The sequence below is a fragment of the Eurypyga helias genome, unplaced genomic scaffold, assembly GCF_000690775.1.
Source record: "Eurypyga helias isolate BGI_N326 unplaced genomic scaffold, ASM69077v1 scaffold3773, whole genome shotgun sequence".
Classification (NCBI taxonomy): Eukaryota; Metazoa; Chordata; class Aves; order Eurypygiformes; family Eurypygidae; genus Eurypyga; species Eurypyga helias.
Window position 1 is genome coordinate 1 of NW_010240364.1, and position 18,867 is coordinate 18,867.

Genomic DNA, 18,867 nt, shown 5'->3' on the forward strand with positions numbered 1-18,867 from the left:
AACCATTCTATGATTCTGTGATATAAGAAATATTGATTTTCTTTTTACCCATGTGTACTGGTAAATGCAAACATATGTATTATTGTTAAATGTAGGTGAAGAAATTCCTCTTACCTTATAATTTATGTTGATTTCATATTTAAAACACTTGTCTGTGGTAGAATGACTTGTTTGAGGTCGTTGCCATTGAATTATGCAATCATTTTTAATTTCATCACAGTTGACAGTGATATTTGATGGAGGCATGAGCTTTTCTGAAATTATATAACCAAGAATTCAAATATTTAAAATCACTTGATCCCTTTTTGCTTTGATAAAAGAGAGTCCAATTGCAAGTAGCACCTTTAGGAAAAAGGACACTCATTTATATCTGTTTTTCTTAGGAACTTCGTTAGAAACAATTGAAAGACCGAAGTTCTTTAAATCTCATCCACAGGATCAGAAAAAACAGGGACTAAGCCAAGGAACATGACTTAGGAACATACAAAGATGCAACCTCCTCTTCATTTACTTTTCTAGATGAGTAAGTTAGAGTCCTGTCTTCTTTCTATAAGGATGTTTTTTTACTGCAGAACAATAAGCTGATGCTAACCCTAATGTATGAAATGCAAATGTCATTTCTTTCTTCAGGCCTCCTCACACAATGCTTCTGTGACATGAAGGTGGTGTTCAGTTGGTGTTGTGAACTATGCAGTTTATTCCCCCTTCCAAAAATAATCCATATAAATTTAAGAATGACACTTCAGGATTTCAGAATCTAGCCAACTTCTTCACATTTCACAAATGTGAGCAAAAATATAAGGTCATTTATAGTTGGGTCATCCTCAAGGACTTGGTTATTGTAACAGCAAAAGACAGTCACTCATGATGGAAAGGGTGACAAAAGGCACATAGAGGAAACCTTAGTTTCAGCTAGACTACTACTTTACATCAGTATTGAGACACAGGTCTGGCCTGTTTGTGACGGGCTGTTTGGTTAAAGAACAGTCTTGTTTCATGTGTCATGAGTAATATCACAGTTGAATTCCTTCTCCTTATAGAATGAAGCCTTGTTTGTCCATTCTTCCAAGACAATACCAAAACCAGTGGGACTTTGCAAAAAAGGCTTTGCCACAGTAAAAGTAATTGCACAGGGTTCTTCCAAGTAGAGCACCACATGTGAAAGTGCAAATGAAATCTGGGGTATTCTGTACACATACTAATTTCTTTAATCAAAGGTGCGGTGTTTGTGTATGCCATCACCGCTGGCAATGAGAAGGACAAATCAGTGCTCAGATAAAATTCTCCTGAAAACTCCCTTCTGTTGAAAGAACAGTAGAGGGAAGTAAAAACCCTTAAGTCTTGTGGACCTTGCTGGAGAAAGACCTGAAAACAGTAAGGGTAGATTGCTAAAGAATCTGAGGCAGGCTGCAGCTGTGTATCTTTCTTGCTAAATTTCCCTCACTGCTCTTTTGCTTGGGGAACAGGTTTTCTTGCACATGCCACAGTCTCTTACTTTCCATGCTAGGTGAGACAGAGTACTTTGTTCCTTCTCAGGGATGAATGCTCTAATACCCTCATGCAATAATGAACTTAAAGCAGAAATTATTTACTTACCAATTTTATACAGTTGAATGTACTCATCATAGAACTGCATCGAGGAGTCTTTGTTAGATCTGTTTACCCGGAAGTAAGCTTTTTCAATCTCTATATTTACATTTTTGAATCTGCATCCTGTGTTTCTGCCATTTTCCTCTTTAATGTAATGCTCACATTCCGTTAAATTGTTGCCTCTGTATATAACAAGGTATTTTAGTTAAACGTGGACAGTGTGATGTGTTGAATGAGAATCAGACTCCCCTAGACTCAAGCAGACCTGCTTACCTTGAGTTCTGCCAGTAGAGAAAATATTGGGTATCTGCTGGAGCATTCCAGCCTGCTTGCCAAGTGCAGTTCATGAGGGAAACGTTATAAATCACACAGGAGAAGTTTTCAATGGCCGACCCATTCATGCCTGCAAACCCAGGAATATCCATAGTGAGTTAAAACTGTGTGACTGCTACAAGACAGAGGAGCTTGGCACATGCTTACATATTGTAGACAGCTGCAACTCCAGCTGATTATTGCTTGGGTTACGAATGACTTGCTTCTTTTTAGGTAGCAACACTGAATCTGTCATATGCTCTGACAGATTCAATAAGGAATTGTCATAGATAAGTCATCCAAAGATATTATACTTGCACCTGATAGAGTAAGTCTCAGGGGAGCCAACACTGCTCTAGTAGAAGATGACACCTAAAGTGTCTACCCCTGTGCTTTGAATTGTTCCCATTCAAAAGGAGGTATTGGTGCCACAATGCCACAAACTGAAATTCTTGCCTGTCTCATCCTTCAGTACCCAGATGTAGCATTTATATTTGAAGGATGTTCCTCAGCACCCTATCAAATGAGTGAAGAGTTTCAAGAGCTTATGGGCTACAGAGAGGGAGAGCAACCCAAGTGCAGAGCTGTGAAGTTTTTCAAGACTTCAGGGAGATGTAGATGCAAACTTGTGAGGTGTTTGTGCTCTGCAGTGATACCTTCTTCCACATGAGATTGACATGAGGAATCCTCCTGATCACAAACATATCAACTTAATCCCTAACACCCACCCCCACCAAAACACAATAAGGAGACTAAACATAGCTTTTAAAAGGAAGGATGACTTATCCATCATTTTATAAGGAATCAGTAAATACTATGATCTTGATGAGGCAGGTAGCAATGCCATTTTGTATATGCCAACTCCATATTGTTTAAACGAGCATATCTTGTACCTCATTTTATCAACAATCTCATATATATTACCCCTCTATACAAAGAGCAGTAAATTCTGTAAGATCTTTCATTATTGTGGTTGAGACATTTCAAAGTGTTGGGCACTATGCCACAAGTTACACCATGGCAAAATTCAAAGTGTCACAGGTTTCTCAAGGAAGATTTTCCGAACTACAGACACAAACTTTTTTCATTTGGATTTTTAATAACATTTTAAATTCATTAAAATGCAGTCAATAAAATATTAACACAAACAATTAAAAGAGAATTTGCAATTAAAAAAATGGCACCAAGCAAGGCGGCAACTGAGGACTAAAGAATTGCTGAGCAAGTTGTAGAAAACTTCACAAAACACTGTCTTAAGGCTGTGAACAAGAGCGTGTTCAATCTCCAGGAAACAAATTAATCAAGGAATTGAGGTTTTCAGTTTTTCTTTTACCCTCAGGCCATTGGAAGTAGGCAAATCCTTCTCCAAAGTTTAGCATATTACCTTGAGGAATATATCTGCATATGCTTGAGTATGTGCCATTTGTGTTCACTGCTGTAACAGAAAAGCTTGCCCCGTTATGAAGAGGAGGTGCTATATTTCCAAACATGCACTTCGTATTCTCTGCCTGAAAAATTTCATACAGTAGCTTTACATTATAGTCTTTCATCTACTGGTTTACACAGTGCTATTCCATGTAGAAAAGTCTTAAATTTGGGCTTGATCTGTAACAGTTGGACCACTACAATAATGAGGTAGGTACCAATGTGTTCCCAGGCTTGAGAACTCTCTTCCCAGTATTTTTAAGTAATTAACCTTTAGCAGTGCAAGGTGAAGATTTCAGTACTTATCTCCAGAAAAGCTCATGGCAGTGTTAGGATTAGCAGTCCCTCTCCTTCTTCTACCCATAGTCCACCAAATCCACCTCAAAACAGAGCATATGTGCTTTCATAAGAAACACAGGTGGCTGTAATGTGTTTGACACTCCTTTGACAGACAAAGAGAGACACCCCACAAATTACTGCCTGGGCAAGGAACTGGCTTGAGGTCATCTCAACTAATATTAGCTTTCTGAAAACGAGCACCCAATTTGGGCAAGTCATGTTAGATACCTTGTCAATGCAGCAGTGAAGGCAGACACACACATTGGCATATAAGATGCATGGGATACACTGCCTTCAGGCCAGGGCTGTACCTTTGTAGTAGCTCATGTCAGATCTTACAGTACTATAATTTCCATTCTTAGATAGTTGAAATGAAGGTGACATGAATCTACTCATATCTGTGATTACTGATACAGATGACACAACTGCATGGAATATCAGAAGAGTCCCCAAATGTCAGAATTTTCTAGAAACTGCCTATAGAAACAATAATCTTTACCATAGATGTGGTATACATCTGGCTTGACATAGCAGTGTAATATAAAACACTCCCTCTATCAATGCAAAATAGACTGTCAAAACCAATACTTTTCTGTTACAGTTCCTGTTCCTGAAACAACTTTATTCTGGAGATTACCTACCCAAACAGATGCATAAAAATATTGGCCAAATGGATGGAAACAGATTTGGGCTCTGGAGGAAGAGAACTCAGCTAAGACAGGAGTAATACATGTATGGGGAAAAGAATAATCCCAAAAGGAAAATTTCATTACTTGCTTTGAAGTATCTGTGCAGCTTGTAGATGCCAGTGAAAAAGTAAACTCTTTTGCTTAACATACATAGTAGTTGCAAAATAGGAAATGCTTAGCTTGCTGTCTTCTCTGCATAAGCACTGAAAACAGACTAAATCAGAAGCAGAAGTTGCCTTTTCATAAAGTCATGACACTTCTCAAGTAATCCATTTACACAAGAACTGAGTTGTAGATCTCCTGTCTGCTGTCAAAATTTTGGATCTGAATTGGAGATGAATTTGGCAAGGAATGTGAAAAATAACAATAAGGGTTTCTACAGGTACATTGATCAGAAGAGAAAGATTAAAGGAAGTGTACCATTCCTGATAAATAGGACAGGAAAACTAGTGACAACAGACAGGGAAATGGCTGAGGTACTCAACAAATTTTTGCCTCGGTATCCATTGGCAATCACTCTTCCCAAATCTCTCAAGTCCCCGAATCTCAGCTCAGGGACTGGGAGAACAAAGTCCCTCCCATCATAAGAGAGGATCAGGTTTGATATCAACTGAAAAACCTGAGCATACAAAAGTCTATGGGACCCAACAAAATGCATCCTAGGGTCCTGAGGGAATTGAATGATGTAGTTGTCAAGCCACTCTCCATATCTAAAATTTCACAGCAGTCAAGCAAAGTACCAGTGACTGAAGAAAAGTGAATATCACAGCCATTTTAAAAAGGGTCATAAGAAGTATCGTGGGAACTACCAACCACCCAACCTCATCTCCATACCTGGTAAAGTCATGCAACAGATCCTCCTGGATGTTATGTTGGGGCATATAGAGGACAAATAAGTGATTAGAGACAGCCAACATGGCATCATCAAGTGCAAATGGCATCTGAGTAATCTAATACTTGTCTACGCTGGAGTGACTGCATCAGTCAAAAAGGGAAGAGCAACAGATGCTGTCTACCTGGATTTCTGTAAGACCTTTGTCATGGCCACCCACAACATTCTTGCCTAAAACTGGAGACATATGGGTTTGACAGATGAACTGTTGGATAAGGAATTGGTTGGATGAGTGTGCCTGATGACTCACAGTAGTCAATAGCTTAATGTCCAAATGGACTGGGAGATGGATGGAGTGAGAGCAGCCCTGTGGAGAAGAACTTCAGAATACTGTTGGATGAAAAATTGGATGACCTGGAAATGTGCACTCACAACCCAGAAAACCAATCACACCTGCAGTACTGCATCTAGCTCTGGGGCCCTCAATATAACAAGGATATCGACCGGTTGGAGCGAGTACAGAGGAGGGCCACAAAAATGATCAGAGGGCTGGAACACTTCTCCTGTGAAGAAAGACTGAGATTTGGGTTGTTCAGCCTGAAGAAGAGAAGCCTCTGAAGAGGCCTTATGGCAGTTTTCCAGTATATAAATAGGGCTTATAAAAAAGACATAGGTTTTTTACTAAGGCCTGTAGTGGCAAGATAAGGGACAATGTTTTTAAGCTGAAAGAGGGTAGATTTAGATTAGATACAGAAAGACATTTTTGATGATGAGGGTGGTGGGACACTGGAACACATTGCCCAGAGAAATTGTGGATGTCCTGTTGATAGAAATATTCAAGATCAGGTTGGATGGGGCTTTGAACAACTTGATCTAGTGAAAGATGTCCCTGGTCATGGCAACCCAGACCATTCTATGGTTGTATGAACCTGCTTGGGTCTCAAGAGTCACTCCAGAAATACTGTGTCTTCACAGGCTTCTGTCACACCAGTCAGCCCTGAGCAAGCACATCACTGTAACTTCAGTGTCCCTGAATTCTTGGGTGCTTTTTCTTTTTTTAGGTAATTCAGTGAGGACCCACATGTCTAATTCAGTCTGTTCTTTGTATTTAAAAATTCTCATCTGCACAACACAAGATGCCTCTCACTAAAGTTCCTCTGAAAACACGAAAAGAGACAATCTTACACTTCAGTTGCATCAAGGCCCTGATTCCACAAGAGTCCTCTGAAGGCAAGAATTTCACAAGCATAGCCAGGGAGGGCAGGTATAGCTCAGTACCAAAATAGGTCTCAAGAAAAATTAGAAAGGACTGTTAAAACATAGACTATCTTGTTCCTACCAAGGACACTTTTTCAGTTACTTAAGGATATGAAGGAAAAGGAAGAAAGTGCAATGATTAATCTCTGTTAAAACTTTACATAGCAAATTTACTGTTACAATCTTGCTAAAATCTCCTGCATCACTGAACACCAGTCCTCAGCGAAATTCATGCTGCTCATCCATCTCAGTTCCATTTTCCACTGATTCAATTTCTAATAGGTGAATCTGGCATCTCTGCTGCAAGTGTCACATAATAAGATCAGTAATTGCAGGACTGATTCCCAGATTTTTGGGTGCAGAGGTTACTACCTAGCACATCTAAGGCAGAAGACAACTTCAGCATCACTGCCAGTAATGAGAAGCATATAACACTCCACCTCGAAGGATTGCCCCATGGAAGTGTTCTACTCACAGTTTGTGCAGTGCCAGCCAACACACAACTGGGTGATCAGCAGCATCCACTGGGTCATGAAGATGAGTGCAAGAGGAGCAACCATCTCTTCTTCCTTGGAGACAGAGAACAGTGAAACTTGCCCAAGGTGAAAGATACCAGTGTGAACCACTGTCCCCTGAATTTGTCTAGTCTGACCAGCCCATATGCCTGCTTCTACACTATCTGACTGTCTTGAAGTTCTGGTGGGAGGAAGGGTTAGATAGACTTCTCAAGCAATCAAAGAAATGTTCAACTAAGCAGTGAGAAAGTTAAAGAATTTCTCCTTTTCTGTAACAAAACAATTTGTGTGATGATTCATAGAGCTGGTGATCTTGAGAGCACTGTATAAATGTTACATACATTTGATGACTGTTACCTAAAGGTCTAAAGATTATTTGCCTATCTGCTATATACAGCAATGAACAGTCACCAAGCAGGTGGGTAAAAAGCTGTAAGCAGAAAATACCAAAATGGGTCACAGCAATACCCATCAGCTGGAGTTACCCGATGATGAGTATAGTAAGCTGGGTGAGGGCAGTAACTCATTATGGTTCATGTCCTTTCAAGAATGTTTTTTGAGTATATGCCTATAAGTCGATCTAGGAGTGGTGTCTAACTTCTACAAGGTCGGTACCAAACTCAACTTTGGCTCCACGTATTCCTCTGACAGCTTTTTTAGGTTTTCCCGGTGCAACAGATCTCCAGCCCTGGGATTCCTAGAGTCTCACTGAACAACCTAGAAAAAAAAAAAAAGGCAGAAAGACAAAGGTTGACCTACCTTATATTTCAAAATGTCCTTATCTTCTTTATATTTCTATCACAGTCTTCATGTTCAGAGAAGATGGAAAGACTGATATTTTAAATGGCTGTATAGCTCCCTTGCCGCTTGTGTTTTGGGGAACTGTTGTGTCATTGGAAGTGTTGCAAGATATGTTCATCACTTCCCTCCTGATTCTTACCAAATTAATGTAATTGCATAACTCATGATTTCATATAACATGAACCAGCAGTTAGCTGGTTGAATTATCCTTTTGGCTGTACAAAATCCACTGGTGCTTGGGAATCCAATGAGTGCATTAAAATCTTTTCTTTTACAGGTATTTCCCTTAAATAATGCTAAGAAGTGCAAAGTATCTTGCAATACAAACCACCTCTGGTGACTGGGAACAACGGGAGTTCCCCAAGGGTCACAGGGCAGGGCATGGCAGCCAGGGCCCACCCAGCCCCAGCCTAGATTTGGGCAGCCAGCGGGACATGGGGGAAGGCCCAGCTCCAGGCATCGATCACCCCCGGGGGACAGGGATGGGATGGGATATGGGCCCGCAGGTGGGCCCAGCTCGGTGAGTTTCCATACACCTGCCTTTCTTTCTCCTTTCTCCCAGCCTTTCAGCTCCTTTGGTCTCCCTCCTCCAATCAGGTCAGTTCCCAGAGCACTAAGCAGTCTCCTACCCACTCCTGCAGCACGAACATCCAGACCAGGAGCTCTGCTCATCCTCTGGCACCTCGCACTGCAGGAGCAGAGAAGGGAAGGAGTTGTGGTGAGACATTCAGCCCAGAGATCGGGCTGGGGAGGAGGAAGGCTAGGATCAATTGCACCAAAGTTGCATTTGCTGATCCTGTATCACTTTAGGGTTGGTGTTTAAGGGCAGCTCTTGCTGTGTGTGGGGTGTAGCATCACACTCCTATAGAGATTTGTTGGCGGAAGCAGTTGGAACAGAAGGCTGTGCCCAGTGATGGCTGTGGCTGGATTGCTGGGTGGTGTCTGTATCTGAGACACCCTTTTATCACACTCTTCAGCATTGATGCAGTGGGATGTTGACTGCCCTGGACAACTGTGTGTTTTTTCTATGCCTAAATCAAGTCCTGGGAAATGCCATCAACTTCCAACCCAGTCATCCCAGTTGTGTGTCTTGAAATGGGTGGACAAGGACAAAATCATCTGTCCAGTGCTGGGTTCTCTTTCTCTGCTTGAACTCTCAACTATGTGACTTCTTGTGCACCCCAGGCAAACCCACATGCTCTCCTGTTGAAGATCTCACAAGCCTGTAGAGCAGGCAGCTGAGGAGCAATATGGTGCCTGGTGCTCCCTCAGACTGTGCACCTTTATAACAAAATGAGGAAGTCTGGGTTTTGAGGTTTGGCTACCTTTTATTTTTAAACTGGAATGTACTGCAGCACAACAATCCAAACAGCCCCCAAGGACAGTGATGTTACCACAGACAAAGGAACTCTCCTTCCCAAGGGATTTCTTTACTTGTCTATATTTAGGGTAAGTCCTGCCCTGAGGTTTTCAAAAATGCAAACAAATTAAAACAAAACAAACCGAAACAAACAAAAAAAACCCGACAAAAAACAAACAAAAGAACAAGCAAAGCTGGTGCTATTAATGGTGCTACCATAGACTGTTTTCTTTCAGAGGTCAAAAAACTAGAGTTAAATGGCCTAGCCAGAAGCTGGAAGAGAAATGAGAAGAAAAAGAGCAAGATAAAGAAGACGACAGAAAGCTGGGCAGAGACTGAAGCAGAGTAAAGTCACTGCAGGAATGTGATTAAAACCAACCTTGCTTAAAAATCTCAAAAGCTTGAGGCATAATTTGTTGCTTAAACAACAATAGTAGCGCTCACAAGAACTGCCAGGGCATTTTGCTATGCTGGTGTCTTACAGCTTTTGTGTAGACCACAGAAATACAAAAGTCCTTCTCTTTGGTCCTTGCATCAAGAACTTTTTAGTTTTTAGAAAGTGTCTTTCTACGCAGAACAGAGGAACAGCCGTAGGAGACCAGAGTACAGGACTTCTATCAGTGTGAATATCCAAGCCACTTGGTTAGAACGTTATACAGCCTGACCATCTTTTCCCAGTGAGTGTTATATTGGGCCTTTGCCCAGGGACAGGGAAAGGTAATACATTCACTCTGCTCCTACTCCCACCTCTTCTACCTCATGGACGGGATTTCTGGTGTTCTCATCAGGCTGCTAGTAGTGAATTCCAGTTCTTTGAATGGCATTGTAGCCTCAGCAGCTTTCATAGAGAAAACAGTGGGGATGTAAAGGGTGCACCAATGGCTATGATAGAGTGTGAGTGAAGCAGGATGAAGAGGATCCAGTATTCCATCTGTTTCATTCCCCTTAAATTAAAGTAAGCTTTGGCTTTAGTTGGCTACTTCTGATGAAGGTGTTCTTATCTTTTGGCAGTGATATCTTAAATAGAAAGAATCTTCTCTGGTTGTATTTTAAAAAGCTATTCAAAACAAATTGTTAATGAAAGCTTATTTAGAAACACAGAATCATAGAAAAAATTAGTTTCAAAGGTGGCTTCTTGGAAGTAATCTGTTCTAGTGGAATTTTATCACCCTGAGAGAGCTTTATATATGATGAGGGAATTTCAACCACCTGAGATGACTAATTATCCTGAGACCTTTTGGAAGGGCAAAATAGCAGGGTATGAGGAAGCCTGGAGGATTATACACATCACCAGGAACAATGTTTTTATCCAGTTGCTGGACAACTACAGGAGTTACTAGATGGATCTGTAACTCATCAAAGAAGAACTGATCATGGATCGGAGAGTCACTGACAGTCCTGGCAGCAAGGATCATGATATGGTGGACTTAAGGCTCCTGAGAGAAAGGAGGAAGGCAAATAGCATAGTATATATGTTTGATATAATGAAAGCAGACTTAAACTTGCTCAGGACAGGATAGGATCTGAGATCTGTCAGTAATTCAGAGACTCCCACTGTGGATGTGTTGGACCGAAGTCTTCTGCCAGCAGTTTGGGTTTAGTCTCCAGCGCTTTGTTCCTGTTTTTTCCTGTGTCTTGGATACCATGACATGAACCACAGCTTATCCCTTGCAGTCCCAAGTAACCTGTCTAAACATCTCATGACATCTTTCACCTTTGCCCTGGCACAAAATCTACTGTGCCAGAAGTGTCCTCGCATACCTTACAGATCCATGTGATCACCGCCTGCTTCCTGTGGCAGTGCATTTCCCCACCCCAACTCCTGGATTGCTCTATGGCCTAAAGATTCCTCTCCAGCCTTGGACATTGTGCAGTGAATTTGGTGGTTAAGGGTCCCTTGACCATACCAAACACCCTTGCATAGCTAAGGTAGGGAACAGCCCTAACCATACTGGGTGTTCGGCTGCCTGATCATGGTATGTACCAGGAATTTGACCACCTGTCTGTGGTGGGAATAAGAATGGAATAACTAATTATTCCTTGACAACCCTGAGACTCCGGTAAGTTGCTACCGTCAATTACTGACACCCTAGTAATTACCAACCCAAACTGGTGGCCAAACTGTAAACTTAGTGATGCCTAAAATCAATTAAATCATGTGGCCCTATAATCAGCTGTCTCGAGTGAGACCCTTTGAACTCTTCTGGATCACAGCGGGTTGTGCCCAGCACCTCCGAGTGGGACACCTCTCACAGTTCACAAACTCTCCAGTTTGTGGAATCAGAGGACCTTGCAGTGTAGGCTGAAATCTCCTTGAGACAACTCTTCGCCCATTGAGAGACACACAGCTGCCAGACGTGAATATTTTCACTAAGCACAAGGGGAAATTTTAACAGGTACTTTTGTATATATACCGATCCCTATCTCTCCATCTACATATCTCTGTGTGTATGCAATTTTTTGTTAATAATATTTTTAAGTCTTCAATTAAGTTGCTGTGTTGCTTCATTAAGAGTTAAATTTTTATAGTAAATGATATAATCTAATTGTGCAATGCTTCTTAATAGTGTTAATGATCTTTAAATTGCTGTTATTTTAGATTGCTGCTATCCCAAACTTACAGAAAACACAAAATCACCACACTGTGATCCCTACCCCTAATTCCTTGGACCAAAACCATTGACCAGGTGTGGGTCTAGGCGTGGATTCAGCCACCCCTGGACTTCTCTTTGAGGAGTTCAGACAGCAAGGGGGACTACTCTGAACCTTGTGACTAAACAGGAGGAACTTCCTTACCCTGTTCCCCTAATCCATCCATATATATATATCTCACACCAACCCAATTTGGGTTTGATCACCCTGGCCCTGTGTAAATAATTTTTAATCCATGTATAGGCCATTTTAACCCAGTGTTAATCTGATTTCACCTTGTATGCTTTTCCATGTTGAATAAGTAATAGAGTGGACCTCTTAATTGAATTCTGTTAAGTAGAACTTTTCACAAATTCATATTAAAATAGATTTTCCCCCCTAATATCTGTGATGCTGATCTTTGAAGCAGCCTAAACCACTCTCATTTGTGACAATCCCTCCTGACCTTGTGGATTTCTTCTGCACCAGTACCTCCCTTGATATCTGAGTGATGGAACTCAGTTTGCACTACGGGATAGCTCAAGGCATGCCTCCCTCCAGCCAGGGCTGAGCTCCGGACAGAAGTGAAGCTCCCATAGGAAGCTCTGGTTTGATGAACTAACTCCAGCTTCTTGAAGTTTAAGGGTCACCATACTGAGTTTTTTCTCCTGGCAGAGTCTTTTTTTTGAACCCAGGAACATGTCTTCTGTACTAGAGATTGTCCTATGTTTCTTTTTCTGGCAGAAACGCAGAAACAAAGATCAAACCAGTTTATGAAGAAGTCAGTTTAGCAGCCTAAGGTAAAGTTTTGGAAAAGCCAGTCAGGAACAGAGTTGTCTAGTACAGGAGGGTGATCTTTAGGGTTTATTCTGTAGAGGCACTCTCCAAGTAATGCTGAGGTGAGGATAAAACAGGTAATTTGTAATGGCATTATTAGTGAACTTAGAAGTTGTAACCAGGTACCCCTGTAATACAGTATTGCCATTGCTAGTAACAGGCCATATCTTTGTAATGAGCTTGCAAGGCCTCAGGGCTGAATCCTGTCAGGCTTGCTCTGCTTGAACTTTTCTTGAACTGGTTGTAGTTTTGTTTGACCAGGTGTCCATGGCTAATTTGTTTTACTTTTTTTTATCTTTGGTACCACCAGGTTTTATAACCCTAAAGGACCGATGCAGTGTAGGTCTAGACAACAGCAGAGGCCTTTAGATGTGGAGACACAAGAGTATGGCATTGAGGTGTAGAGACATGGGGCTGGAAAAGAGGTGGGACACAGGCATGACACTGGGGACTTTATGGCTGTAAGTGGCCTCTAACCCCTGGTTTTCCCCATCTAAATAATCCATCCGCAGAAGGACAGCATGTGATTAGTCTCCAAACTGGTGGTTTTGTCTCATATCTCCTTTTTAATTAAAGGATTCAAGATGCATTGTTTCTGTTTTGTCCAGATGTTATAAAAGCACACACCCAACCTGTGTCATTTGCAGCTAGCAACTGGCAGGCTTCTGTTGGAGAGTTCACAAGTTCGATTTCCAACATTTTCCACCCCACACACATAATTATTTGCTACCTGTTAGTGGTCACATTTTAAGCTATTTTTAAATCTACCACATACATGAATTGATGAAAAGTGGGAGGAAATTTTGGGCTTCGTAAATGGCTGTGAACAACATCTAGGGCATGCTGTGCTGAAGGGTGTAGCAACATAGTTTGAAGAGAACAGATAGTCTTGTAAGAAAATGTCTCCTGAATTCTTTAACAATATTCATTTTCTATGAAAAATTATTATTTTTAAGAAGTTTAATCTTGTCCAGTTGTAAGTGGGTTTTCAGACAGGTGACAAATTTAATTCCTGATTACACTATTAATATAGATGTACTTTTCCCAAGATGCTGGACCACTGGAGACTCTGTATAAACGTCTTACGTTTGATTGTTCTTATTTTATTCTTTTGCATGGTGTTGAAAAACAGTATAATAACTTCCAAAGCACTGCTGAAATATTTTTACTTAAATATTGCATGAATACTCATGATAAGAAGAAACAAAAATAGTCTAAACAACTCAAATTATTTATGCAAAATGCAATCAAATACAAAGAGTTTTTTAAAGATAGGCTCTTGAGGAATTGCATCTACAGGCAAAACTATTTTCTCTGCTTGCAAGAGGGAGAAGATAAGAAAAAGCTGTAAACTGCTGCCAACAAGATAAATATGTTTGAAAAAATTCAAGTTGCTCATTTCACTTGCCATTATGCCACTTCTTCAATAACTGTTAATATTACTTCAGTGTCATTCATTATTAATTGATTCTTATATTCTGTCTGTTAAAGGAAGAAGAAAACCTTTCATTAGTGTTTCATGCATGGGATTAGCCACGAGTTTACAATTTATGAATCTCCTGTTATTCAGAGTTGTTATTTATTATACAGAAGCTGTAGTGGGACTCTGTCCATGACAGGACTGAAGTAGACATGCCTAGGTATTCCCTCCATGATGAGAAACAAAAGACTTCAACTCAAAAGCCAGAAAACTCATTGTTTAAACATAGGAAAGTTAACATGATGAATAAATAGAAAGTGAAAGGATTTATAAAGGCTCGCCAGTGTGTCCTTGCCTACACATTCTTGCTTCCAGACCTGGCTGTAGCCAACGTAAAGACTTTCAGCAAATTGCAGCAAACTTTGCTGCACGCTCTTTAGATGGGAGTTCTCCTCTGTTACTTGCAATGTCTGTCTGTCTCTTCCTCCTTCTTCATATGGGTCTTTCCAGCTCTCTGCATAAGCTAGAACCTCTCAGCTCTCTGCTATACTTTATAGCTTACCATAGTCTAGAAATTTTTCCTCCTTCAGCATCATTGTTAAATACTGACAAAGGTCTGAACATCCGCTATGGCACACCAATTTTTGGTCAGCAGTAGATTTCTTAGCCCCTTTTCTTCCCATAGCTGAACAACAGCCTGATTCTGCATAATTATTGGGGTGAGAAACTTAGGCTCAGCACTATTCTAGTGACAGCATATGGCTTACAGGGAGACCAGTGTATTTTCTCCAATGCTCCAAGTAGATAAGTGACAAGTTTTTCATAATGGAAGAGTAAAGCCAGAAGATATATTGCATACAGATCTTCTATTTCAATACCCCAAGAACAAGAAAAAAAAAGAAAATTTAGCCTTGCCTCTGCAACTTAATGACACTTAGGTCATACCTTTGAGACTGCAATGGATTGTTATTTACAACAGATTTCAGTCAAACGGATAAAAAACATACCTGGAAATTCATTGGAGAGATCCCATGTAATGGGTCTCTTGGCCGTGGTATTGTAGCAGACGTTTTTTTCAAATAATTGCTTCTACAATGACAAAAATTGTTGGTGAAGACTTAGTATGCAAACATATGAACACGTACTATATAATAGTGTTTCTGAGGTATGATTTTATTCCTCTGAGACAAAAGTAGTGAAAGAGTAACAAAAAATGACATAGGCTGAACACAACAATATCATTTCATTGTTCAGAATTTGGATAATAATGATTTATGTTATGACTTATTAAAGAATCATAGAAAGCTGCTTTTTTAAGTAGCTGAAAGGGAAGTATCCTCAAAAGAAAGAAACATTTTAATGTAGCACCATCTACATTGCAGGGTCTGACGGCAGGAAAGCAGCACTGATACAAGGCTTTGTCCCAATATTGGAGAGTTGTGTTATATTGATCAAGTGGGTAAGAGGACCGGGAGGGAGAAGTATGAAGCCCACTTGATCTTCCTGCTATAGTTCAGTGTCAATTTCCTTTCTCCCTCCTCCCCTTTAAAAGGAAGCCAGAAATTTTTTGTTGGAGAAAAAGGTGTTATTTCAATTACAGAATAAAAATTTTGCATGAGAAAGAAGGCTTACACTTTGCAGAGAAAAAGTACGAGACCTGCTGCCAGCAATGATGTCAATAATAACAAATACGATGAAGTAGATGTATGTTGTTCTTCTCCTGAAAGGCAAGCAATGATCAAAGAGTTGGTTAGTATCACCAAACAGGAATGACGGCACAGCTATGTGCCATCTGCTTTCCATGACAGTGTTATGCTCCGTTATGAAGTGGCTTCTTCTTTAGCTTAAGCGCATCATTGCCCTGGAACATGTGAAGGAATGGGATGGATGACAGTATGTGGATCATCTACAGTAACTTGAGACCTTACCAAACATACGTGAGGAACTGTGGCCTAGAGAGTACTTAAAAATCTGATGTGGCAGAAAGTAACAGGGGAAAAGAGAAGTTTATAAAGCCAGAGTTAGGAATGAAAGAAGGAAAAGATCTGACAACAGACCACTAAAAGGTCTGCTTTGTTCACTATCTCCCTGCAAGGAGCACCCACTGTCACACCAGAATACTTGGAGATGTCCCTCCTATTAAGACAATTCTTCACTCCTTTTCATCCTGGCCAACTAATGTGAAAATATCAATGTGTTTCCATCTGTAAATATGAAGGAATAAATGAGGTAGACAAGTAATAACTGAGGGAAAGCTAAGTCAAGGAGGTGATTTTCATTCTTACCAAACTCAATGGGTGTACTCCACTCTCCCCAGCTTGAACTCACCAAACAACCATTGTCAGTTGCTCTGATTTTTACGCTGTACCGTTTTTGTGCACTGAAGCTCTCAAATATGTAGGAGTTTCTTGTGATGTTTCTTTCCTAAATACAAAACAACTAGACTGAGAACTTTTTATTCACTAGATGTACAGATGTAAGAATGCATCAGGTGCCTTTAATGATGCAATTACACAAGAAAATTTTACACATACTTCTATGAACAAACTAGAGTGAAATAACAAATAGAAAATTATCCCTTAATAAATTAGCTTGTTCCATCCTAATTCCTTTTGTTTAAACATTTTTGTTATTGATGATGTAAAGATGAAATTTGCAGTATTTTTTCTCAGCTTCTTGGCCTCTGCTAAACAATGAGTCTTTGGGGAAAAAAAAAAAAAATCAATAGCTTATTTCCAGTCTGTAAATGTTTTATTCTACTATAAGGTTATTCTTTAAAGATTTAGCATTTGTTACCATGGATGTTTCCAAAACTGAAGTAGAGTTTATCAGCCAGATTATACAGAAAGGAAAAAATTGACATATATTGAAATCCTCAGAAGACTGTTGAGCCTTCTTGAAAGCCTCAGTTTTAATTTTGTTTTCTTCCTTATTCTGGTTTAATCTTTCAGGTGATATTTGTTTGCCTCCTCCATCTCAAACTTCCCAGAGACCATTAATAAAGAAATAAATTCTCCACATTTTTTGTGTCTAAGTGTAATGTGGAAGTATGATCAATATGTATGCATATATATGGATTTGACAGTGTGCTGGTTTCAACAGGCAGGAAGAAAAAAACCTGTAAAATGGAAGATTTTGTGACTTGCACAGAAGTAATATAAAGTTCCACATGTGCATGTATTGTTTGTAGCATATTTTATAACTAACATTTTAAAACTTTGAGTTTAAGAAAATTGTCAGTGGAGAGCATACATAGTAAAGTGAAACTGGTAGTGTGAAATTAAAACAATTTGGTTGGAGGATGCTCTAATATAGGTGACATTTCAACCCAACATAAACTTTAGATTAATATGGTAATAAAGACTTACCATTTTAGATGGTTTTTTTATGTTTTTCTCAGGATCAACCTAGCAACAAGAGAAAATTTCAATTTCTGTAATTGTCCTTTTTGTTACTATATAATTAGGAGTCCTGGCTTTTGAATGATCAATTTTCAGGAAAAAAAAATTAAATGAGTTCTTTTAAAAACGATGAAGGTAAACTCTTCTTCCACTAAAAGGTTTTTTCTCATCACTGGTCCTCTGAAATACTGTACCCTTTAAATTTGATTGCAGAACTGACTATCAAAAAACTAAAAACAAAGGCCTAGCTTGTTCACCAATTAAAATTGTACTCTTTAACTGTACAAAACAGTATTTAAAAAATAATGGTTTTCCCCTTAAATCTTTTGTCTATGTAGCTTTGACTTTCTTAAACACTTAACTTAGCTAGGTTATGTCTCCATTAAAAAAAGAAAAAATTGCTGTTAGAACAAACGACTTACAAGTATTTCTGCAAATATTTCAAAATTTAGTTTTGATGCATATAATACTACTTTCCTTTCCACTTGATCCTTCAAAATACTTGCAATTACTGAAAGGCATAATAACAAGCATAGACAGACCTACAAAACCTGGATGTTCTGTTCCAATAACCTGACAGAATATTTTTTTTTCTTCAAAGACGTGGATGGCTCTTTCCACTTTAAGTTAAAATAGCAGACACAGAACTTAACACACAATGAACAGATGCTGTATTACTGCCCTTAACATCTGATTGTGACAGTGGTGGTACAACCGCCCTGGCTGCGTATGCTGCAGACCTACTTCAGATAAACCTAAACTCTTAAACTTCTCTGCAACCCCACGCTGGTGTCAGTTAATGGAGGCAGCAGGAAAAGAAGGCAAGGTTGGATACACAGAGGACAGGATGGAAAGTATGGGGGTCCAGGTGGCAATACCTAAGAGCTCTTGCAGCGCAGCCTAACTTAGAGCTATGCCTTTGTAATAAAGCAGGTGGTACTACTTTGGACCTCATTAGGTAATGCCATAAACCTGACTGAGCAGTAGTGATGACTGCAAGAAGCAGGAACAAATGCAAAGTGAGTTTGTGAAAGACATGATAAAAGGTGACTGATGGGATAGGAGACTGCAGAGAGGAAAACCACGGAGTAGAAGGTAAGTTCTGACCTAACTTCATCAAAAACATTGGTATGACACTGGGACCCAAACTGCCTTACAGGGACATATAAAATTGGTTGTATCCAATTTAACAGTAGCTTTGCTTTTTTGTAGTACATTTAGAGTTCACTTAATGTATCCTATAACTGTTCATAGTAAAGTCTTCAGGTAATATGGCTCCTCCCCCTAGATATGCTAGAATAGCTATACACCCTCAGTGGGGAATCTCTTGCCCAATTTCTTTAAGGACCATCTGAACTTAAAGCATTCCCTCAATTTGCTGCCCCTATTTGTGAATAACTGCAGTCAGCTCATGTGCAAGAAGGGTATTATGCATTGAAAAGGAGAGATTAGTTAAGT

The 18,867-nt window shown here is 39.8% G+C and overlaps 1 protein-coding gene across 1 annotated transcript; it reads right to left on the reverse strand.

Annotated features, from left to right (window-relative positions):
- Positions 1–114: 114 nt before the first annotated feature.
- On the reverse strand, positions 115–7,004 carry LOC104507202 (granulocyte-macrophage colony-stimulating factor receptor subunit alpha-like; the record flags this gene model as incomplete). The annotated part of the gene is given in 7 exon segments (XM_010148409.1): positions 115–254; positions 1,597–1,772; positions 1,864–1,993; positions 3,287–3,452; positions 6,651–6,715; positions 6,718–6,744; positions 6,920–7,004. Coding segments are annotated over 7 exon segments (789 nt in total), but the record flags the coding sequence as incomplete, so codon positions are not given.
- Between the last annotated feature and the right edge of the window lie 11,863 nt (positions 7,005–18,867).